At 35.7% G+C, this 24,645-nt stretch overlaps 3 protein-coding genes across 3 annotated transcripts; all 3 read right to left on the reverse strand.

The window, feature by feature from the left end:
• Positions 1–9,480: 9,480 nt before the first annotated feature.
• LOC111371851 lies at positions 9,481–11,073 on the reverse strand. The gene is made up of 2 exons (XM_022994020.1): positions 10,689–11,073; positions 9,481–10,592 (listed from the first exon to the last, which is right to left on the reverse strand). The coding sequence occupies exons 1-2, from the start codon at positions 11,071–11,073 to the stop codon at positions 9,481–9,483; spliced, it is 1,497 nt and encodes a 498-aa protein (XP_022849788.1).
• Positions 11,074–12,349: 1,276 nt separating this feature from the next.
• On the reverse strand, positions 12,350–16,422 carry LOC111371320 (protein NRT1/ PTR FAMILY 4.6-like). Its single transcript, XM_022993233.1, has 5 exons — positions 16,161–16,422; positions 15,962–16,067; positions 15,564–15,781; positions 13,694–14,134; positions 12,350–13,500 (listed from the first exon to the last, which is right to left on the reverse strand). The coding sequence occupies exons 1-5, from the start codon at positions 16,161–16,163 to the stop codon at positions 12,511–12,513; spliced, it is 1,758 nt and encodes a 585-aa protein (XP_022849001.1). The 5' UTR covers positions 16,164–16,422; the 3' UTR covers positions 12,350–12,510.
• A 3,579-nt stretch (positions 16,423–20,001) lies between these two features.
• LOC111371321 (ent-kaurenoic acid oxidase 2-like) lies at positions 20,002–23,542 on the reverse strand. Its single transcript, XM_022993234.1, has 9 exons — positions 22,821–23,542; positions 22,179–22,500; positions 21,742–21,891; positions 21,383–21,637; positions 21,147–21,230; positions 20,933–21,011; positions 20,732–20,838; positions 20,523–20,641; positions 20,002–20,393 (listed from the first exon to the last, which is right to left on the reverse strand). The coding sequence occupies exons 1-9, from the start codon at positions 23,048–23,050 to the stop codon at positions 20,303–20,305; spliced, it is 1,437 nt and encodes a 478-aa protein (XP_022849002.1). The 5' UTR covers positions 23,051–23,542; the 3' UTR covers positions 20,002–20,302.
• Positions 23,543–24,645: the final 1,103 nt, after the last annotated feature.

Here is a 24,645-nt window from a genome sequence, read left to right on the forward strand (position 1 = left end):
TGATGGTTTCTTATGGAGGAAGAATGTGATAGGTTGATAGCAGATAGAAAACTTTGTCAAATCTTATGACATATATACTTGATTTTGCGTATGGTCTATTGTAGTTGGCTCTAAATTTATTTAATACAAGGCTATGTTGTTGTTATTTATTTTGCTAAAGAATATTGCATTTTCGGTTTATTTGCATATCTAAATTAGGCAATTAACTTAATAAAATTGTAGAAGATTGTGTGTATACTTTTGAACTGTTTGAATGGTGATCAACTATAAAATGGTTACATGATAGCTTCAGATTAGAAGCCAGGTTCGTTTTAATTTCAACAATTAAACAACTTAGTTTAGATATGGTATTTTATCAAACCATTGTATTGTAAAAATCATTTTTCTTTCACTGCATTTTAACAAGAATGTTATATTTGACTTCATTTGTACGTTCTCAAACTATTTGTTAAAGTATTATTTTTATTTGTTTTGATTTGTAGATGAGTTTGACACACCAATATAAAATTCCGGAGCAAGAACGTGTTCCGACCCATGTGTCGCAAGTGAGCAACACAAAATATATATCAGTTGTCCTCAACAAATTGAATCCACAGCAAAAGGGTTAGTTGGAGGACAGTTGTATAGGACATGTTGCAAGGTTACCAGAGCTGAAACTATCTGCTCAATTAATTCATGAAATGGTAAACAGATTGGTGGTATGTCGAAAGCGGTTTGAGGCTTGGTTCAAAGTGAACCAAAAGTTTGCACGATTTGGTCTGCCGGAGTTCGCACTAATTACTGGCTTGAAGTGCAGTCCAGTGCCTAAAGGTGTCGAAGTTGACAAAATCCTACAGAAAACCCATCTACAAGATAAAATGTTTGCTAATATGGATCGGATAACGTGTAGTAACCTCGAGAAAGTTTTTTTGAAATGTGCCAACCGTAACGATCGTTACAAGCTGGGGTTGGCACTAATTATTGAAGGGGTATTTAATTCAAGAAATCGAAATGTAGGAATAAATTCGACAGCTCTTTCCATCGTTGACGACTTGAATTTTTTCAATGCCTATCCATGGGGGACATTATGTTTTCAACTTCTCATCAAATCACTACTACGTGGATGGGGAAGAAAGGCGGACATGATAAAAGTGAATGATTGTAATAAGATGACTTACACATTGTACGGATTCCCTCTTGCTGTCCAGGTGTATATCTATTTTGGTTCATTTCAGTTCTTCTCTTTGCTCATTGTTATTTATCTTCAAATATGGTTATTACTGTTACAAATGTCATGCAGATTTGGGCGTACAAGGCAATTCCAGAGTTGGGAGCTCGATTCTCGAGTAAGACTTGTGACGATGTCCCGAGGATGTTGCGGTGGTCTAGCACGAAACAACTTCATTCCCGAACATATTCAGATTTTTTTGAGAAGACAAATGTAGGCGATTTACATACTTAATTGCCTTACACTCCGCAATATATATTTTTTCATTTCGCCTATTTTTATTCTCCTGTAGGTGCACTTGTGGGCAACGCTGCGAGCAATTGCTGCAGAAGAATTGTAGCCGTACTTCGTCGATCTAGTTTCGTTGGAAGACGCAGCCGACCCCGTTTTAGATGGTCTTGTTGCTCAATCAATAGAAATACAAGCTTGTCCAGTTGAAGATGATGTCATACGGAACGATGACAACAACCATCGACCAAATAAATCCCAGAGAGGCAACAAAGGTGGACCTCGTTATCGAGGTTTGCATCTCGTTGAAGGTAGAGAAGAAGAGCATGGGGATCCTATCGTTGAAAGACATGTGTCTTTAGATGATATAAGAGTTATCTTGAATGAACAACGGGAGGCATTTGAGAGCAAGATGGGGGATTTGAGGGAAGAAATGAACACAAGATTCGCTAGTCTCCAAAATGATCTGGGAGGTCATGTGTGTGGTTTGAAAAATCATGTCACTGATGAGATGAATGTTCTTCGACAAAGGTTTGATGAAGTTGCTACAGAAATTGGACAACACAATGTTGGTGCTGAGTATGGTGGATTTGGTCATGACGATCGTAGTGGAGACGAGCCCCGACATGATGTTTTCACTCCCAATATTTCTGCAGACAGGTAGGATGTCGGAGAGGCAACTGAACCAGTTGTTTGCAATATCCCTGATGTGTCCATAACGTCGGGAGGTGGGGTTGGAGTACTTGGGTCAATATATGTTGCTTGTGATATTGTGAAAGAGGCACCAACCGTTGTACCTATAGTTGGTGTGATCATTGATGATCAACTGGTTCATGATAGCATTGTTTCTGGACCTTCGATGGCAGCTGATCCACCTACACGTAGACCTCGATCGTTGAGGCTGAAGAAGGCTAGTGCAAACACGAAGACGCCATACACCCGATTTGGTCGCAAGAGGGGTAAGAGGAATGCGTAGAATTTAGAGGTTCACCTATTTTGATTTATATGGTGGTTTTTCAATATGTATTTTGGTTTATGTCGTGGTACGGAAAATGTATTTTGGTTTAGACAGTGGTTTGCATATTTTTGTTTATATGGTGGTATGTAATATTTTGTGGTACGAAAAATGTATTTTGGTTTAGACAGTGGTTTGCATATTTTTGTTTATATGGTGGTATGTAATATTTTGTGGATGCACACCGGTGGTTTATAAGTTAGTATCATGTTCCGAATGTTGTATGTTGAAAACAGTTTATAACTTTATTATCTCATATAGTGGAGTAGGAGATGTCAATATTCTAATGAAATGTGGAGAAATCCTATACTTTAGTTGAAATATCGTTCTATACAAATGTACTGTCAAGTGTCTAGATTAGCAGACATTTAATGTCGAGAACTACACGTCCAATGTCAAGAAATATATTATTTCAATATAAATGTTAACGTCCCTTATATATATATTTTTCAATAATATGTGAACATATGTGTCATTATGTGTGATCATGTATGTGGAAATAAAATAAACTTCGTGCTACTTAGCAGTTAGTAAGGAAAAATTGATTAACTCGGTTATCTTTAATAAATTAAAGAAATTTATCGATCATCTTTTTTCAATATAAAATTTGAATTGTACAAAACGTAAATTTTTTTTTTGTGAACATAAAATTTTAATGGAACAAAATGAATTAAAAAGAAATTTATAATTTGTCAAAAAGTTTCAAATTGCAGCACAAGAAAATTTAAAAAAACCACTGATATATATAATGTGTGAAAAATATTCAATAATGGCAACACAACAAGCGAATATATTCAATATCTACAGAATCTATCAACAATATTCAATTATCGTAACACAACAAAATGGTTCTGACATTTACTCACATGCACACTTTTAGCTACTTTTTCTCGTTCACTCATTATCCTCACATTCACTCCCCCATCCACAGATTTAGCCACAATTATTTGTCACATTCACTCACTCTTCACACGTTTTAATTAATTTTAGCTCCTTCTCATTCACTCTCCCATCCACACGTTTAGCTACAATTATTTGTCACATTCACTCACTCTCTACACATTTTAATTCAAGTTTCATTCTCACATTCATTTAGCCGGAAACATTTCCTACATTCACTCAAAAAAGATGCTCATTTGATCGGAAAAGGTAAGTAATTCAAAATTTGTATTTAATATTTGTGCTACTTAGCAGTTAGTTGAATATCTTGAAAGAAAATATATTTTTCAACTACAATTTCTTGAAAAATCTCGTCTCCGTGTTACGGAGATCGCTTATCTGTGACACGGAGAAAGCTGCTCTCCGTGACACAGAGTGTCACGGAGACACAGAAATGCAACCACCATTTTTTTTTACTTTTATTTTTTTTGTAATATATTTTACGTCATACGTAAACAAAAATATTACATTTTGTTCAAAATATTAATTTTTGATTTTAATTTTGTTTAGTATACAAGACGTGAAAAAAATTATATTTGTTTGGAAATATTAATTCTTAAATAATTGTACAATTAACAGTATTTTGTTTTACTATAATAGATGTGTACAATCAAATGAAAATATTAATTCTTGAAAAAATAATTACAGTTGTTTGAAAATATTAATTCTTGTATAATTGATGCAGATGTCTTTAGAATACGTTCTCTCTCTAGAACAATGGTTTTCTGCTACCATCTTTTAGTATCCAAATCGTCAATACGCTCAAAATTTTATAAATTTTATAGATGCAAATTAACAATGTTATTTGATGTGCAGTAATTTTTATTGATTTATATATGGAGCTGTTTTCAAAGGAGACGAAGAACAATTTACTAACAAGTTGGTACACGAATTTATAATGAGACTTGTACATTGTGGCAAAAACAATGAACTTTGGGTACGGTTAGATGTCCATCTTGCTAGGTTTGGCTTGCAAGAATTTTACCTCATTACTGGACTACCTTGGCATGAACTATCAGTAGAAATTGATTATAATAACCATCGTCTTAGAAATCAATACTTCAATGGCATAAAAAAAATTAGCAATAGAATACTTTTTGAAACTTTCCACATGTGTGAAGATACAGAAGATAAATTTAAGCTGGGATTAGTTATGTTGGTTGAGTGTGTGTTGAAACCGACTTCACGACAAGTTGATTATAGAACTTTGGGCATGGTTGAACATCTGGATGAGTTCCTTACGTATTCGTGGGGCCGGATAACATATTTCGTTTTGTTAAATTCATTGAAAGAGTCACAATTGAAAAGAATACTAAGGATGCAACAAAATGGACAAACAGAATGTAAGTATGCATTACAAGGCTATCCACTCGCATTTCAGGTATTATGTTCCTATTCTAATTACTTACGTATTATGTATAATTTCTTTGTACAAAGAATAAAATTTATACATCACATTTCTCTTTCTTTACGTTGCAGTATTGGATATATGAAGCGTTTTCACAAATTGGACAAAAGTTTGGTCGACGTAAACACAGAACAGTGCAGATTCCACGAATCTATAATTGGAGGCCTAATACTATACTAAGGAACCGGTTGTTAAGCAATTTTTGGATACTCAAGATGTATGAATTTTTTATTTTCAATGTAGAATGACATTCGCATTTTATTATTAACAAGTTCAATTAAACAAATGGATTCTGATAGTTTGTTATGATTACAGATCGAAGTCATTGCAGTGCTGCAGCCTACAGAGGAAGAATTACAAACACCCTGGTACACAAATCTTTCTCTGTCGGTTGACGATGAACATAATATATTAGATGCCATTGTCACTGAAGAAGTAGATAATGTAGTACCACAAATACCGGATAACATCCGTGTGCAAGAAACGATCAATCGTGGTACATCGAGAATTTCAACTGGAGTTGGGCCTAGTTCTGCTTCTGGTGCCTTCAGATATGTAACTGAAGACCGAATGGAAGAAATGTTGGGTATGTACAGGCAACATACGATATCAGATATGTCCAGTCTATGTGGCAACTTGAAGGCATAATTTGTTGAAGAATCCAGAGCCCTGAACCAGGATATCCTTGAAAGCCAAAAGCAACTGTTCGAACAACATAACAAATCGATGCAAGATTACATGTTATGTGGTATGCAGTCATACATGGATAATTCTCTATCAAATATGTTTAGAACTCATATGGCCCTGGAATCGCAACAACAAGAAACCCATTATCAGGCGATTCTTCAAAAACAAGAAAAATTATTCCAACAGCAACAGGAGCACATACAGTCTTATATTGATACAAGTTTATGTTCTGTCAGATCTTACATTGACGAAAAGAATGAGAGTATGCTAACCAGATTATCTAACTGGGAATCCAACATGGAAGCCATTATAGGTTCCATGCAGGATGTTCCTCTCCATGCAAGTCCAACTCCTACTGTTCAACCGCATGAGACATCAATGTCTCAACCAGCAGAAAGTGTTGACATGCGGAGAAGAGAAAGGGAAAAGAAGATGAAATACACATAGGCTTCGTCATCCACAGGCCATCCCTTAGAAGACTACGACATGAACAAGTACAAAGACATTAGGAATTGGATATCGAGAAATCAATTTCTGAATAGTCCGAATGCTAAATATTATTATATCTATGCCAAAAATTATTTGTTGAATTATTTGACAGTAATTTAAATTATGTTATGCAGTGCATATTTGGACGATGACCGTGACAATGTCTATGGAAGAGACATGCTAAAAAGTTTAATGGATCCGACGAAGGATCTGAATATTGCGGTGAGTGAAGGTTTGCAATCACAATAAATTTGATTTCGTAGTTAATATGTATAATTATGTTACATATATTTATTGCATTAGCATATTGAGTTGGAGCTGAAGTTATTGAGGCAGCGTATGAATGAAGATTGTACTCTCGTCAATAAAAAATATGCAATTTTGGATTTTCAATTTGAAGAGGAGTGTTGTCAGCAAATGAGGTGGCACATGAAATATAACCAGACAGGTGAATCGGATGGAACTCGCCTACAAGGCTACGTCAACAGTACATTGCCTGTAGCTAGTCGTTCGTGGATGGGATGCAAGTATTTATTAATTTCAAGTGCATATCCAGGCAATGAATGTTATCTGTTTCTGGTCAATATTCCTGAATGGAAATTCTACATATACGACTGGAGCAATAATGTTCACACACCTGATGCAATCAAGGCTAACGCAGAAGCAACATGCACAGTCGTTCAAACATTATTGTAGTGTCTACCCCTGTCCACCAAACGAGATATAAAGAAACATATAAATGATCCAATGAATATGAAGATTATACCTTATCTACCGTGTGTGAACAATAGGTGAGCATTTCAACTCTTGTTATTTACTATCGTAGTTAATCTATTGTATGTACTAATTTCGACTAACGAAAAATCGTTTATTGTACAGGCCAAATTGCATAATGTTTGTATTCAAGTATATAGAATGCTTCGTTCTCGGGCATCCAATAGAATCAGTTTCAGCAGAGAGGATGTCAATATACAGAAGAAAGATTGCGGTCGATTTTTTGAATAACGAATACTTTCTTTATCCCCGATAGTGAAACAGTTGTCGTGGCTTAGCTGTACTTTGTTTGTGTGACTCTTGATGATCAGCTGGTTCATGATACCGTCATTTGCAATATGTATTTTGCTTTATGTGGTGGTACATAACATGAATTTTGGTTTTATGTGGTGGTACGTAAAATATATTTTGGTTTACACAGTGGTTTGCATATTTCGATTTATATGGTGGTATGTAATATGTTCTCGAACTGTCATTCTAGACAAATAAAATATCAAGCGTCGAGATTCACAACTATATAATGTCGAGAACGACATATCAAACGTCCGAAAATCAAAGAAATGTAGAGAAATATAGTATTTTGGTCCAAGTGTCGTTCTAGATATTCGTAATGTCAAGTGTCGAGATTAACAGCTATTTAATGTCGAGAACGGCATCAAATGTCAATATAAATATGATCCAACCAAATTTAACTAAGAGTGAAGGCAACCAAATGGTGTATTAACTGCGAAAACTATAGCAAGCAGCTTTATAATTACTATAGCAGTTAAAGTTGGTATGCCAAGCACAAGTACGTTCTCAACCATATTGATGTGAAAAAAGTTGTAAAATAATTACCATCAATGACTTCAACCATATTGGCTGGTGAGATATCTTATCGTGCATTCAACGGACAAGTGTTTCTCCAGTATAAAATGTGGGATTTTACTTAAATATGTACATACGAGAATTTAACAAATTCATAACACTAGTTAGTTTTTCCATTGATTATGTCTTCATCAACTCAACATACTCCTGTTCTTGATGTTACTATCACTTTCGACCCCCCTACGTTGTCCGCGGACAACCCGATCATTATAGACTCGGATCGGATGATGAAAGCAATATCTTTGTTTTATATGTTCGTCAACCTTCGAATCGCTATCGTAGGGTTTGCCTTCAACCAATCCCTTTTCTGAATGTAATCGACGAAATTGAACCAATTCAAGTTCATCGTGAGATCGTCCCAGTATCGGTTCAACCGGAAGCACATCATGTGTTGTTGGATGAAAATGTTGGAGCAGTTCCCGTCGAAAATGAAGATGTGATCATCATGAGCTCCGACGAGGAGTATGACAGTGATATGTCCTCTTTGTCCGTCGTGGAGGATATGTAGAAGATGCAGTCATCGTAAGTGAAATGTTTACGTACATATATTAGTGCTATAAAATCCATATAGGTGATGGATATTTTTTTGGGTGATCACCATTTTGTATAATAGTTGTCTACGATATGTATTGGAGTTATGGCTTTCTTTTGTTGTGATTACCATTTTGTCTGCTCCAATGACTTAGGAGAAGAAGTCATTCATGGGTTGCTTTTGTATCCATTATTACATTGTGTCTACAATGATTAAGAAAATCCAAGTGATGAAATAGATATGTGCTTGTTCACTTATATGATGAACAAAATGATATCGTAGTGAAATGCTCATAAGAATATATGTAAGCATCATTTTCCTTGTTGGTAGTTATACCCCAAACCTGGCCGGTCTTGTTTGTATCCATTATGACATTCAAAAATGAAGTGTTGTTTGTATTTAGTGAATGCCCATATGAATTTTCCTATTTGTGCGTTATAAAATTTTGAATAACTAGAATAATATAAGAGAAAAATCACAAAAAATGGGATGAATCCGTATAAAGGATTCAAAATGTATTACAAACTTAATTTTACAACAAGCAATTGCAAATAAGTGATATCAAGAGAGAACAAAGAAAGAAACAGAAAGAAGTAGAAGTCAAAAATATATTCAACAACATTTAAAACAAGAGGTAGAAAGCAAGTAATGCAAAAGAAAAAAAAATTCAAAATATTGATAATTCATGTTATCAGGGCATTTGACGATCGGAATACACAATGTCATTCAAGTATACGTGTCACTTAAAGATGTCGAATTCTGACATGTTTGCCTGTTATGTCCAGAACCCCCACATCGACTGCATTTTCGTCTCAACGTCGACCTTTCAGTTCTTGACCGTTGACGTTGGGTAGGAGGTCAACCTGGTGTTCTACGTATATTCGGGGGCAAAATTTCGACGGAACGAATAGACTAAGGAACAACCCAATTTGACTCTCGGCTAACGGGGTGAAGAACTTCGTTGTACGCAACTCGCCAATATTCTGTGGTGTAGTAAGGAGAGCACAAATCATACAATGATTTTTCTTTTGCGCAAGCAGCTCGGGATGAATGTGAACATGGGATTTGTCGCATCTGAAACTCTCAACATGAACATGTGTTACCTATAAGGTTGACAGTACAAAGTTCAGTAGCTATACCTATCTCAAAAACGAGTTCGTCCAAATTTCGTACTGGTAAAGTTGCACCGGCGTCGAATGATTTTCTCAATTCATCATCAAATTTTGATGTCACAGTCGTACTATATTTCGTGGATGCACTTTTTCTCTCGTAAAACCATCTTGCTTCAATGACGTGATATTTTCGATCAACGAGGTTATAGGGAAACTTCTTTGTCATCTTAGGATTGAATTCAGTGACTCCGCAATGTTATTCGTCATAACGTTGTACCGATTACTAACAAAATGTGCCCGTGACCAGGTGGATATACCGACACGTTCCAAGTAAGATGCCATTGACGGTGGAATGGTTCTTATCTGTGTCATGAACTGATCAAATTTCGATACGCGGTATGCTAGCGCTGCCCGCTTGAATAAGAAGATGACATTGCTACTGCTATACCTAGCAATAAGATTTTTCTCGATAGACCAGATGCAGGCACCGTGGTGAGAAAATGGGAACAACCTCGTAATTGCCCGCTTAATACTCTTCTTCCTGTCCGACACAATTACTAGCTGGTTTGAATCATCAACGACATCTTTCAACTTTGCAAATAACCAATACCACGATACATTTGTTTTCCCATCGACAACACTCCACGCAAGAGGATATATTTGTAGGTTAGCATCTTGCGCTGCAGTTACTAGTAGTATTCCCTTATATTGGCCCTTCAAATGACTTCCATCAACACAAATTACTGGCCTCATGTATTCTCGAAAACCACGTACACTAGGCCCGAATGCTAAGAAGAAGTACAAGAACCTATTATTCGAGTCGAGTTCAATGTGTGCAATAGTTCCTGGATTTTTCTCGGTTAACATGTGACAATATGATGGCAATTTCTGGAAACTTTCTTCAGGTGTACCACGAAGAAATTGAAGTCCCTTCTCTTTAGCCCTCCACGCTTTGTTGTAGGTAATTCGTACACCAAACTCACGTTCCATATCCCTAATAATACCCGCAGGAACGTATGATTGGTTTGCATCATCCAACCTTCGCATTATGTGAAGCCCAATTACTGCACTCATTGCGTGAATTTGTGCATTTCGTCGAACGTCTAGAGAACATGTGTGCTCAGGTATGTACTCTCGAATCGTAAATATTTCTGAAGTTTTTATCTTAGAAGCTCGTACTAGCCAATGGCATGTAGTATCGACACAACACACAGTAAGAGATCTAGGATTCGACTTTTTAACCTTGAAATGAAACTTCTCTTTCAAAGCCTTAAGTTGAAGCCTTGTGTGTAACTGTTGTTTGCTAAAGAATATCTGATTCTCTACAATGTCCTCTTATCAATCGACTCAATTGCATTTCGAATAAACAAGTTGCCTTCACCTAGACTTTCATCCATATTATCAATCGTTTGTTTGTAGTTCGCACATACCGACTTCATCGCGTCCACACAATGCATCTTCTATTGGTGACAAATGCTCAACTCCGACATGCAGTTCGTGCTCTCCAGCATTATATTCATCTGCAATTACACACAACGCTGCTTCTGTGTGAACAGACATAAACCATTGCAAATCCTCATCGTCGACTACATCAGCAAGGGGTATATTCAAGTTCGGAACTGTAAATTTCAATTGAATTCGGAACTTCATTCTATCAACATTCAGTTTCTCGAATAATTTATGTACAAGCTCTTCATATGTAATATCATGTCGAACAACAATTGATGTTGTTCGGTTCGCTAACCACTTCCACCCGTCGTCTATGTTGATGAATCTACCACCATACGAGACAACAAATCTCTTAACATCTCCCATATTTGCATGTCATAAACAACAATACTGTCAACCACTAACGAAAATTGAAAACGAAAATGCTACCTGCATGCAATATGTAAATCGCTATACACGAAATTTTCCCAACTTACTCAAATTTTTAATGTTATTGTCAACATTTGACAGTGTCGAGAATGATAGTATAAATATCGTTCACAACATTTATAAATGTCGTGAACGATATTTATACTATCATTATCGACATTTATAAAATGTCGAGAATGAAATGACGGGATTTCATGCATTTATCACCTTCTTCAACTTCAACCACCATTTTTGCAAGAATTTATTCCACCATAAATGATATTTTAAATACAGAAGTATATTATCTAATTAAGTTATTTAAGATGAATGGTATAAAAAATATATACTCATGATAATTTCGTTCATTGAAGGGAAAGAATACCTTATAAAAAAAATTGAGATTTGAACATATATAACAACAACTACTAAATAAAACTTATCAAAAAAAGAGAGCTCGAAGAAATAGAGTTCAAAGAAATATACCTTCTACTGACAAATGATGAAAGCCTAATCAGCGTCAAATTTCTACCACAGTAAATTTCTTAAAATGATTTCTTTGAAGTTGGAATCATATACTTCTTCGTATATGTTAATGGAATTTTTGCTTTTTCTTCATTTGTTCTAGAATAATTGATTAAAATATAATTAAAAATGTAAGCAAGTGGATTCACCTAGGTAATAGCAACATTATTGTGGCTTCTCGTGGAAGTTATTTGCTCTTCTTAAAAATTGTGCTAAAGTGATATAAAATTGATTAATCTTTTTATGAGGGTAAAGTAGACATTTTGATCTAAAAATTGGACATTTTTGCAAGGATTATAAAAAAAGTACACTTTTCAACTCCAACCCTTATAATTGGACATTCTTGAAAATGCCTCAACGAATTGAAAAATGATCAACCCAACTATGAGACATCGAGATAGTAGTAACAAAATGAGCTAATCCATGTCCTGCCTTATTTCCCGAGCGAGGTATAGAGCTACACGGACTAGAGTCAATACCATATAGACTATTTTAGATATCCAACTCCATATATCGACATAAAAAAAATTGCCAAAAATCGAAATATACGAGATTCTTCGAATCTTATTGCTTGGACGACTGATCAGCAAAATAACACACGTCTAAGGCGACATTGGATTGCCTGGTGGAGGCCTTCTGATGCCGGTGAAATATTGAAACTTCGATCGATAAAAGTTGATTGCCATGTCTAAATTTGTACTCGTGAAATTATTTTAGAATGTTCCATTAAAAAAAATAAAAATTCCCTCTAGTACAATGACAAGCAACGCTCAAGGATCCAACAATAAGTAATAACCAGTAATCTCTGGCTTTCTTTCTAGTCTACTTAAATTAACATTTCATGGCAGTAACATTTAGAACTCTGATCAAATATTAGTGTAATTGAATTTCCTTCTGATCATCGGGCGTTGATGATGCATACCTGTAGTTTCGTGCCCACAAGTAATAATGCAAGAAGTTCAGTCCACTTAATATGCACATTAACCAGTAAAATCTTTCTAGGCGATAATGATTTAAATTACTGCCATCGAGCCATGGAGTTCGACTAAAGGTCCCAGTTATATTGTTAACTATCGCAACAAGCACTGAACTCAGGTAATAACCCATGGCTAATGAAGCCCATGAGAGAGATGTTGCTAATGATCTCATGCTAAATGGGGCCTCTGTGAAGAAGAAATCCATCATACCAGCTAGGCTGAACAGATCAGCTGAACCAAGGAACAGGTATTGAAGTGCCACCCAAAGGAATGTGATTGGAAGAGGTTCTGGAGAATTCATTAGGCCGGATTGTGTTGCCACTCTCTTTCGCTTCATCTCGACTAAAGCTGCAACAGCCATGGCTACGATTGAAAGAATTAGGCCGGTTCCAATTCGTTGTAAATGAGTAATTCCCATTTCAGTATTGGTCAACTTTCTGAAAAATGGTACCATAACATGGTTATAGACTGGTGCAAGTATCATTATAAACAGCACGGGAAATACTGGAAGAGAAGCCGGTGGAACTCTTAAAGCTCCAACATGAGTGTTCATGGTGGCTGCTTGTTGGACTGAAAAAGTGGAAAGCTGAGCAAGGCAGCAGTTGAGCATAATGGTTGACATGAATATTGGCAGGATCTTAAGGACAGTTTTCACTTCTTCCACTTGTTTTGTCGTGCACTCGAGCCATGGTGGTGCTGATGTTCTCATTAATGCTCTGTTAAGAAACTTGAGGTCTTCAGTTACACTCTGGATTTCTGGGTTTCCTCTACCATGTTGTTCGTCCTCTCTGGCCTCAGTTGTACATGACAAGGTTGTGTTCATGTTTTCTATAGCATTGCCAGAATTCCTCGGAATCCGAACATTATAAATTGCAGCTGCCAAGACCTGTCGTAAGATAATAAAGGAAATAGTTCTTAATTTCTTTCAACCTTGTACTAGAAAACCTATTCTTGGTAATACTGCTAGAGAAGACTGGACAGTATGATCTGAGCTTCTTTTGCTTCAGTTTCTTCCTTAACACTGTTGAGTACTATCAAATTTTAGTACGAACATGCCAATTTTTTAGCATTCTGTTTACCTTAAAAATTGTTGTGATAGGGCTTCCACTGGGAATTTTGATCCTGTAACAAGCTGAGCCAAGGAGGAAAACTGGTATGGAGATCAATATGGCAGCAGTGGCGATTCCAAAACCCCAATGCCAGCCCTTATTATCTTCAATCCACACCACAAATGTCACTGCAATTAGTGCTCCACAAGAGAGGCAAAAAACATAATAATTGAAGAATGTTGATCTCTGCTTCCTTCCATGTGGGGTATGCTCATCAAATTGCTCGGCTCCATGCGGAGGAAGAGAACCTTTTATTCCTCCAACACCTAGTGCCACCAAATAGAGGCCTGCATATAACATCACTGATCTTCCTCCATCAACTTCTTCACATGGAATGTTTCTGTTAACTGATGTGCAGACTGGAGGTTTCAGTGAAGGTATCTGAGCTTGAAGTGTGAGTATCAACAGACCCTGTTCCAATTTTACAGTCAAGATTATGTTACATACTGTGAATTATGTATCCAATCATTAATCGCTAAGCTTTTAAATGAGGTGGTTCAGCGTCGCTTAAGACAAAGGTTTGAGTTTAAGTCTTGCCCCAACTGTTTATTTTTTGTGCAAGGGTTACAAGGGGGTAGCTTGAGCCTTGAAGACTCAAGCTAACTGAAAAACTTTTGAGTCTTGCCCCAACTGTTTATTTTTTGTGCAAGGGTTGGGGTAGCTTGAGCCTTGAAGACTCAAGCTAACTGAAAAACCATGTCTCCTCTTTAATAATTTAAACTTTCAGATGAGATTGTTGAATTTTTGCCCGTCATGACTCCAGTAATTTGCACACTGGTGGTAACATTATGTTGCATAGGATACCAAAGCGTTAACCAAATATAGAACTGAGTTAAATCACTCAAAATGCAGATTGGTGCAGTCCTTTAACCATATAGGATTCGCTTGCTTCGTGGCATTAGAATGCTTGTCTATTATTAAAACTGCGCAGTTACTAATTTCCTCATACTGTAGCACCACATTGTAATGACAGTGACAGCTGTTACTTTGAAAATGGGATATGAAATCTAGTCCTAATTACTTAGGAAAAATTAGTGAGAGCCATAGGACCACATTAGAAGGCAAAATTTTCATCCACAGATTTTGATTGGACAAAACTAAGGTGAGGGTCATAAATGTTTAACCATGCTACCAACTCAAGATATGCTTATGGACTCTAAAAACATGAGCGGGAATCATCACAGTATTAATGTAAGTAGTAAATAGGTATAATCCGTGGAATCACAGGAACTATCAGATGTCATTTATGAAGAAGATGGCATGGTTCCATCAGTTATTGCTTTCACACAAGTATTTGCATGTGGTATGTGATATAGGCAGGTAAAACAAATATTTTGTAGATGTCTATACTCCCTAATTTTCTTAGCAGTGTCATTTTTCTGCTTTCCAGGTTTCTAATGGGCTACCTGAAAGTTAGTGTAGCTAGCTGTACTATTGAGTTTATAAAATATTTTGTAACAATGTTGGACTGTGTGGAATATATTACTATGTTGGACTGTGTGGAATATATTGCTACCATATTCTTATCCTCTCAATTGGGTTCGACCTAAAATTTATGTAATATGAAGGATTTTTGAAGAGTGCATTCTGTATTCCATTATGCGTTAGGTTGCCTTACAATTCCTACTATATAAAGAATTTTTTGAGGGGCCATTTCTGTGTGTTAAGGGCTTGAGAGAAAACCTTTTGACCTACTACAGCAAATGGATGTATCTCTACATAGACAATGAACCACTATAAATTGTGCGTTGTATTCGTTATTTTCAATTTCATTGGTTTTTGTTCTTGCAAGAGATTAGAGTTTAACCACAACAAAGTGAAGTGAACCTTGGAACCATACCATAAATTCTGTCGTTGCACTTATCAAATAGATGCAATAGGTGTTAATGTAGGCATCAGATAAGAAGCCACCAAGGAGAGCAAGGAGGAAGGCCGTGCCCATGAAGTTGGTAACCATGATGGCCGAACTAGATGGTGAAAAATGCATGAATTTTGACAGATAAAGAACTAAATTGCTCGCATTTGCCAGGTATGCTAGGTTCTCCAAGACTTCCACTACTGAAAGATTGAAAAAGGAAAATAATTAACAGTCAAATACCTATGTTTTAACTCTTTAAGAATCTGTTTCAAACTGTCCACAATATTTAGACAATACAATGAACAAAGATTTTAGTTTTGCTAATTTTTTTTTATCTAAACTAATGTAATGCTATGAAATAAGCCAATATTTTCACTGACCTAAGACAAAGGAGGCAGCTAGCAAGCCACCATGACAGCCTTTCAGGGCTGGCCTATTTCTCCAGTCTCTGTAGCCTTCCCATTTCTTCAATTGCTGCTCCTTATCCTACATCAATAACAAAGGAAAACATTGAACGAACATTTCAATTTGATGGTGAAGAAGCTTTATGAAAAAGAGAAAAATGGTAATGGAGTGAACCATCTTTTGTTCCAACAATTATGAGATCTCTTGCTTTATGAACCTGATCAGAGAGCATTTAGAATAAACAGCATCTGTGCAGGAGTAGCATTTAAATACTGGGAGAATTGGGTTGTCAAATCTGAATGGAAAAATCTGGATCCTTTGAATCTTGAAAGTGACTTAACATTCTCACAGCTCCTTCACCTCAATCTTAATATGGTCGGCTTATCTCTATTGTTTTTTATTTCATTTATGTGCATCAAGTTCGTGTAGATATATTTATTTTATTTTGTTAAGCTTGCTCGAAAACTTGGTAACTATTTTGAAACTTGTTTACTTTACATACATATTTTAAGCATCGCCAAACATGCAAGTTGAATGACTACATTTTCCAGATAGCCACACAACCACTCATCCACATCCACAATCATTCTGTGTGTAGTGGTGAGACCACAGTGTTTCTCAATCTTAAAGAGACTGCATGCAACTTTGTCCTGTCCCACCCTCTATTGTCCTATTACAGGCCATACTAAAAAGGAAATATCCTAATTTTTGGGGCACTGCTTCTTGAAAATGTGAACCTGATGTTGGTCATTTTGTCCCCTACCATGATCTCATGTAGTTTTCAACTGAATTATATTATCTTCTTTTTGCTACTGAAGTTATCTGACGAATGGCCATCCATCATGTGTATATTAATTGTATATAGTTTTTTTCCATTGATTTTTTGCGCTTGTTGATCGGTGAAAGGTGTAGATGAGATGAGCCATGAAATTGTGAACTGCTTGATCTGACAATTCAGCAAATTGCATGGTTAGGATTCCTTGAAAACGTCGGCATGGTTTTCTAGCATCCATTTCTGTCTTTTGCCTATTCTATGAAAGTGTTTCAATTCCATTCAGACTTGTGGTTGTTCATAATATATATAATGCAGTCTTCATTCTGTGAGAATAGTAAAGCAGCCCATGAACTCGGTTTATTAGTCACTATGTGCAATGTTGATTACCAGTGGATAGATTTTATTCCGATCTCTACTTCATCTGTGATTCGCCGGTGATATCTTTAACGAATGACGCTTTGTGCTCTGGCCTTCCAAAAAAAGAAAAAAGTATCGATCCCTTTTGATTTTTTCTTCACTTTAACATATATTTCAGTTCAATAATGTTTATCTTATAAATGAACCCATTATCATACTGTATACATGTGAGGCACTTAGAAGAGTAATGCGCTATTTTAATCAGTATATCTCAGAAATGAACCATCATGATAAAACATCACTAATGGTATGCATTACTAAACCACACATGATAATAACAAAATTCTTACTATTGTCGAGCCTCATCTAATTCAACTTAATAAACATGCCCTAGCTAGCGGTGCTAATTTCACAAGTGAAAGTTTTGCCATTATATGGCCGTTATGGTATAAGAAGCACAAGAAGCACCGATATCTATAAACTTGTTATGTACTCATATCCGATACGTATTCAAGTTTTGATACTCTTTGATACCCTTCGATACATTCCGGATTCTCATTTTTTAATTATTTATATATTTTAAATTTTCAATATGCATCCGATAGGTATTTTTTAATATTTTTGTATGATTTTCGATATATATCCGATACTTCATAGTTTGCATGTACCTTTACTACAAAACATTGCTTTGAAACAAACATCTTGTGAACCTTCTTCTTCATGTTAAAAGAAATAGGAGTGCTCACTCTTTTGTACACTCTACGAGAAAGAACACTACAATGAGCTAAAAAATTGAATGTCATTCATAGCAGTTTGCGCCTTTTATCAAGAAAATTAGATCTCTATTCAAAAAGGAGAATAAAAAATGTGGGACATTGAATTCATTTGATACTCTTGAAAGTGTTGAACTGCTTGAAGTTGCTAATCTCTCATTAGATGAGTCAGAGTTGGAGTGTTATTCATAATTAAAAATTTGATGTTGATGATGTTGAAGAAAATGAAGTTTCGAGAATTAATGATCAAAATAAAGTGCTTTAGTATTTATTTTATTTTATTTTTATTATCTTGCTTTTGTAGTAATTTTTTTATATTAATCAAATTATGTCGAATTTTATAACACGTATCAACGTCTCCTAATTTTTTCTAAAAAAGTCTTATCGACATATTCGTAGCATATATGAATTATGTATTCATATCCATGCTTCTTACCTTATGATTACGTTATTTAAGCCAAATTTATAAATGATTCATAAAATTATGTTAAAGTGAAACATTAATTTCAACCACACATTTACAACTACTACTCATTATTATCCATACATTTCATAAGATTCACTGCTTTTCCTCTTTGTAAACTTTTTATAAAATTGCCGAACGGGAGCCAAGATGCTGAGTTCCCTTATGTGTATTTATTGACCTTTGCCGAAATTTTGCATCCGTAGGATTCTCTCATCTTATCATTATGAATTTGATAGCACTCGAACTCAAGAATGGCAAGACAAGTTAATTTTTGTCTGTTATCAGGTAAACTACTGCCTCATCCTACCTACAAAAAATTCATTAAACATATGGCTCTACTATAGGCCACGCATTCGCCGTTCATGATTGGTGCAAATGGAAATGCGGCACGAAATTTAGTCGTAGGCATTATCTGCACTGTTTCTATTGGTTTCTTCGGTTTACTGGTTGATTGATAAGCTCCATTGAAAGGGCTAGAAGTATATCAGTGGAGACCAAATTCTGGTTGTTCTTATCCATAATCAGCCTGTGGTTAGAATGTCAAATCCCACCTCCACTTGTATCTTTAGTGAAATAAGTAGATAAATGTTCAATTTGATATTCTTATAATCATGTAATGGATTCAAGAGCTGGAAATCTAATAGCTTATCCTAGTGGAAACTCATCATCACAGCTTACTGTTTCCAACTTTTGTATGTTCAAGTGCTTTTCCTCTTCCACAATTCTTGAATTCTAGAGGTTACAAGGGCATAAGAACATTCAGCTTCCATGTCTCACAGCATTTTTCGAGTTTTGTTCTTTGTTCTTTATTGAAGAAGCAACCTTATGAAACCTCATCTAACTGCACGCCAAATTAACATGTGGGGTTTTGATAAAAAATGGTAAATACAACTTTTTTTATTTTATATTTTGCTTGATACAATAACAAATCATCTTATCTCATAGCTTAGCTATCTGAGACGAGGAAAATCAATTTATTTATGAGCTCGTCCTGAGGGTGGTTGGAATATTGGTTTGCACCATGAACTGAAAAGGTCAAGGTCCCTTTCCCAGACTGAAAAGTAACAAGACAAAGCAGGGTTAGGCTGTACAAAATACATGTATTAAATGCCCCCATGGAATCCTCTTACTTGAGAAAAAAGGCACTCCAGCAGTCCCTTTCTCAGCATAATCTTCTGGTTATTTCTAGATGGGACCATTACTATTTTTGTCCAAAGAAATGAGAAATCCTTAACAAATAAGTCATAATTTGATTGATCCACAAAATTTATATAATTAGATTGACTGATCTTCATCGGTTCTTGTGGCTCCAATAGTAGCTCTCTAGAATGACTTTTTTAGCCACAGGAACTCACAAACACCATATTCAATAGCTCTGAATTCAATTTTGGCATTGGATCTAGCAGCGACATGATTCATATTCTTCCACGTTACTAAATTCCCTCCAATTAATGTACAATAACCAGTAGTTGATGTACAAAACCTGCCCAATCTCAACCTGTATGCCCTTCAACTTTCAAATGATCATTTTAAGAATAGAGTATACGTTTTCCAAGATGGGTTTTAAATTTTAATGTTTCTAAGAATTCTATTCACGACTTTCAAATGATTTTCAAACATTGAAATGCATAAACTGGCTCACTATGCTGACAATGAAGAGCAAAAAACATATAATGTTGCTCTTATGATTCCGGAATTGTATATATGTTTCCATAAACTAAAAGATTAAGGCAACTAAAGGCAGTCATACATAGGATTTCATGATCCTGGATGGATTTTTTAAATGAAGCTCAAAGAGGTTGGAACAGAACACCAGCATAATTACTTGGGGGCAATAGGATGTCATGAACCAACAGTTTTGTACACTACCCGAACTGACTTCTGAAGTTAATTTTCGTGAAGAAACTTGAGAAACAATAAAATTACTATAGTATGTACAAGCTACTTAAATTTTGCTGATATTGATCTCGACCCCATCTGCTGGCTTTGGATGCGAGAGATAAGTAATTTCTGCTTCAGGATTCACGAGCTCCCATCTGAGTTTCAAATTACATGTTAGCTACTTCACATTGGAACATATACTTGTGAAGATTCCCTTTCTGGGAATTTGATTTTCCTTTTATCATCAACAAAAACCATACTGAAGAACCAAATGTAGAGTTCACCTGTATCCAACAACCAGATGATGAATTAAAACTGCGACTTGCAGTCGAGCCAGCTTGCTTCCTGCACAGATTCTTGGTCCTCCTCCAAAAACTAAATATGTTCCCATCTTTGGTGGCTCCTGAGGTACAGAGGAGGAAGATATTCATAGCTTTCACATGTAAGGGAGAAATAATGTTTATTTACTGGCTTTTCTTGTTTTTTAACTTACGCTCCATCTATCTGGATTAAAACACATTGGATCATCAAAATTTTCCGGATTTGTGTGAAGGTATCGAACCCAGCTGATTACCTTCCAACCTTTCGGAATTTTATAACCTGTTTTCAAGATTGGCAGTTTAGATCATTAAGCATAGCTGTGCTTCCGGTAACCTAGATTAAATGTCTGAACAGAAGTGTCTCTAATCTCTACCTTTATAGTTGATATCTTTGCTAGCTATTCGAAAAATACAGGCTGAAATGTTGGCCAATCTAATTATTTCTTCGACCACCTATACCAAGAACAAGTCAGAAAATTTCCCAAAAACGTAAGAAAATATTTAGGAGCTGTACAAAAATTCTAATTAGATATCTTTCATTTTGACTTTGGACAAGGAAAAACTGAGAGTTTTAATTTGTACATGTACCTTGTTCGTATACTTGCATGATGAGATGTCATCATATGTAATGAAATCCCCATTCAGTTTCTTGCTAATCGGCAAGTGCTCTTCCTGCAATTTAGTAGTGATGATCAATTAATATATACTTAGAAGCCCTAAATATATGTTAAAAACCATTGGACACCTGGTCATTTTATTTAAATTTTATCTTCAACCTGCATCCGAAAATGCAATTTAAGGCCTGGTTTTATAGTTATACGTACCCGAAGCTTTTTGAGAACTTCAGGGTACTTGGCAAGATAATAGAAACCCCACGTAATAGCAAGAGAAGTCGTATCAAAGCCTGCTATAATAAGGCCGGCAATGTTATCGAGAACCTCGATGTCACGCAATGGTTTCCCCTCCTCATCTTTCATTTGCATCAGCCCACCCATTAGGTCATCTTTGGCGTTTGTAGCGTTGAACTTCTTCCGCTTCTCCAATTCTTCTCTAAAAATTTCAATGACTTTCCAACGACACTGCAGTCTCATAATATCCATGAATGTATCAGACTTTTTGAAGTGTAAGCAAAATAAAGAGGGTCGCAACTGAAAATCTGAAACTGAAATTATTGATGCTTAACCTGGAGAGCACGACGATAAGCAGTTCCAGGTAAATTAACAGGATAAGCTCTTATGCCGTTCAACATTCCGTAAAACAACTCAATTAGTGTATCCAAAAGAGGGCCAGGCTCAAAGCTGGCAAAATATTTGCCAGTGATTTCGAATGTTACCTGCAGAAAATAGAAAGCTCTAGTTTTCAGAAGGCCTGTGCTTATCATGACTAAGTTGAGATCTGTTGTTCAAAATTGGCTGTCCACTAATGATTCATTAACACATTATTTTATACCTATTTTTAAGCACTCGTAATGAGAGAAAAGTTGGACATGTTAATTTAAACTAATGTGTGAATGAATCATTGGGTAGACAGCAAGTTGACAATCAATTTTGGACAACAGATCCAACTCATCATGACTTCCCTTCATGTTTTTGTGAATAAAATTTGGTTGATGATTTGTACCTTCTTTACTTCGTTAAATACAACGATTCTACCCTTTTGTACCCACGACTCAAGGGCAGCCCTTAAACAGGGTTGGATCGTGAGGGTGATCCTATGGAGAGCATCAGGGTGGTTGATAGCCCTTACAACAAAGCTTCTCATCCTAGAATGGGCATCTCCTTCCATTGCAGCAAGGCTTGTGGTTCCCATAAGTTTCGAAGAGGGCCATCCTGGTGAAAAAGTGGGCTCTTGGAGTACAAATTTGATGGCCATTGGAGAGTAAACTACTATGGATGGTGAACCGAAGAGGTGGGTTTTGTAGAGTCCTACTCCATCACCATACCTAATCATTACAAGAGATTTTGAATTATTCCTTGAAATTCAATGTAGTTAAGAACTATCTTCCTCAAGCCAGGGTGAAATTTCTCAACTATAAAACTTAAAAGAATCCAATTTTATCATTCTCTTCATGTAATGTCATTTTTCACTGCTATGTTTGAAATTATGAGTTAGACGTGATTGAGATTTTTGTGTCTATAAACTACTGATTAAACTATAATGAATGTAACCTCGTACTACAAAGCACTGGCTCAAGAAATATACGAGCTTCCGTATCTTCAACACGATACTCAATCATAATAAAGTCATGTAAGAAATTCTTACCTACGACGTTTAATATTTATGTACTCATCGGGATGACGAACAATCTTGAAGTACCATATAAAAGACAGCATCTCTCCGAAGAATGGAAGTCCCATGTGGCCTGGAGGGAGCTTCTTGCCGCCAGCACATGCTACAGCATACCAGATATCGTTCCACCGCCACAGCACCCAACCTGCTAAGGGTATTATTCCTATAATCATTGCTGTCCATAGGCTAAAAAAAACTTCCATCCTTCTCAGTTAGCTATGCCTGATATCCAGGCATTAATATATATATATTTGCTAAGATACCTAAAGAGATTATTCTTTCCAAATTGTGACAAAACTGTTTGACATGGCATATATATATATATATATTTGCTAAGATACCTAAAGAGATTATTCTTTCCAAATTGTGACAAAACTATTTGACATGGCAATGTCTAGGAGAAAATTCTTAATATATAGAGAGTAGATAGTATACAAGACAAGTGCTTAAAATGAGCATCAACGCCAGATAACGGAAAAGCATCAAAGACCGACACCCTAAAATATTTGCCTACAAGATATCATATTGTAGTTAACATTTGGAACAATAAATTTATTCTGGATAATATCTGGTGTCATCACGTGAATTTTTGTAGTCAATGCGATTAGTTCCTCATTTTTCAACTAACTATAGTAATTTTGTCACTTGAAATGTTGACATCACTACCTTAATGTTAAGACAATATTTGAATAACTAAATCTGTCCTTTTCTACCTCTTTATTTATTTATTTCTATTTTAGTATATGTGTAATATATTGATCAAATTCATAGACAGATACGCCGGACATTACTAGGTAATCAAAGATCAAGTACAAATACAAATACACTAGGCATACCTAGGCAATCAAAAATCAAGTACATATACAATTACACCGACATATCTGAGCAAACAAAAAATTAAGGATGGAAATGGTTCCATTTGGTTATGATTCCAAGAAAATCAAATCGAACAATGAACTAATGAATTTTTTTGATAGTGGAATCAAATGATTTTTTTTTAGATGTAGAACCAAACCGGAACCTAACCATTCGGTTCTAGTTTGGTTTGATTTAGTTTGGTTCTCGTTTCACTACTAATTGGGGGAAAAAAAAGAACGTTTGAGGAAGAAAAACAATGGGTTGAGACTTCAATTTTAGAAATCCACCCAACGATGTTTGCTGAGCATGATGATAGATGATAGGAGGTAGTTCTTGGTCTCTATGTGAGAGTTAATGTATAACTTGAAAATGAGAGAAACTAAGAAATGAATGAGGGTCTGGATCTTTAAAAATGAATTAGGATCTCCAGCCTCCATATTGAGAAATGAGAATCTGAAGGTATATCGCTCTTTTGTCCTGATTTTCAATTGAATTTTGAATTTTTTTGGTGTTAATTGTTATGCACTATATATATATATATATTTGATTTGGTCATTTTGTCTATTCCCATCCGAAATTCCTTGAATATTCTCTTTACACTGATTATACTCCAAGCCACTCATCTCCTCAAATTTTGACTGTTTCTGTTGATGCAAATCCGGACATCAAACGGTGGTGTGACACGTTGGTTAATGTTGTTATAATTCTAGCATATTGCCACACCATTAAATTGCAAGATTATGAAGGAAAAATTCGGGATTATGTCGAAAAATTTAAATAAATAAATGTATAGTTCATTTATATGACCATGAAATGCAAGACTCGTATTTGATGCATTTCCAAACGTGGGGAAAATGTGGTATTCGTGGCTTAGCAAAGTTTTATGTAAACACTTGTGAAATAATCAGAACCATTAATTATGGAGCAGACTTTTCGTTCA

Source organism: Olea europaea, chromosome 22 (assembly GCF_002742605.1).
Source record: "Olea europaea var. sylvestris chromosome 22, O_europaea_v1, whole genome shotgun sequence".
Classification (NCBI taxonomy): domain Eukaryota; kingdom Viridiplantae; phylum Streptophyta; class Magnoliopsida; order Lamiales; family Oleaceae; genus Olea; species Olea europaea.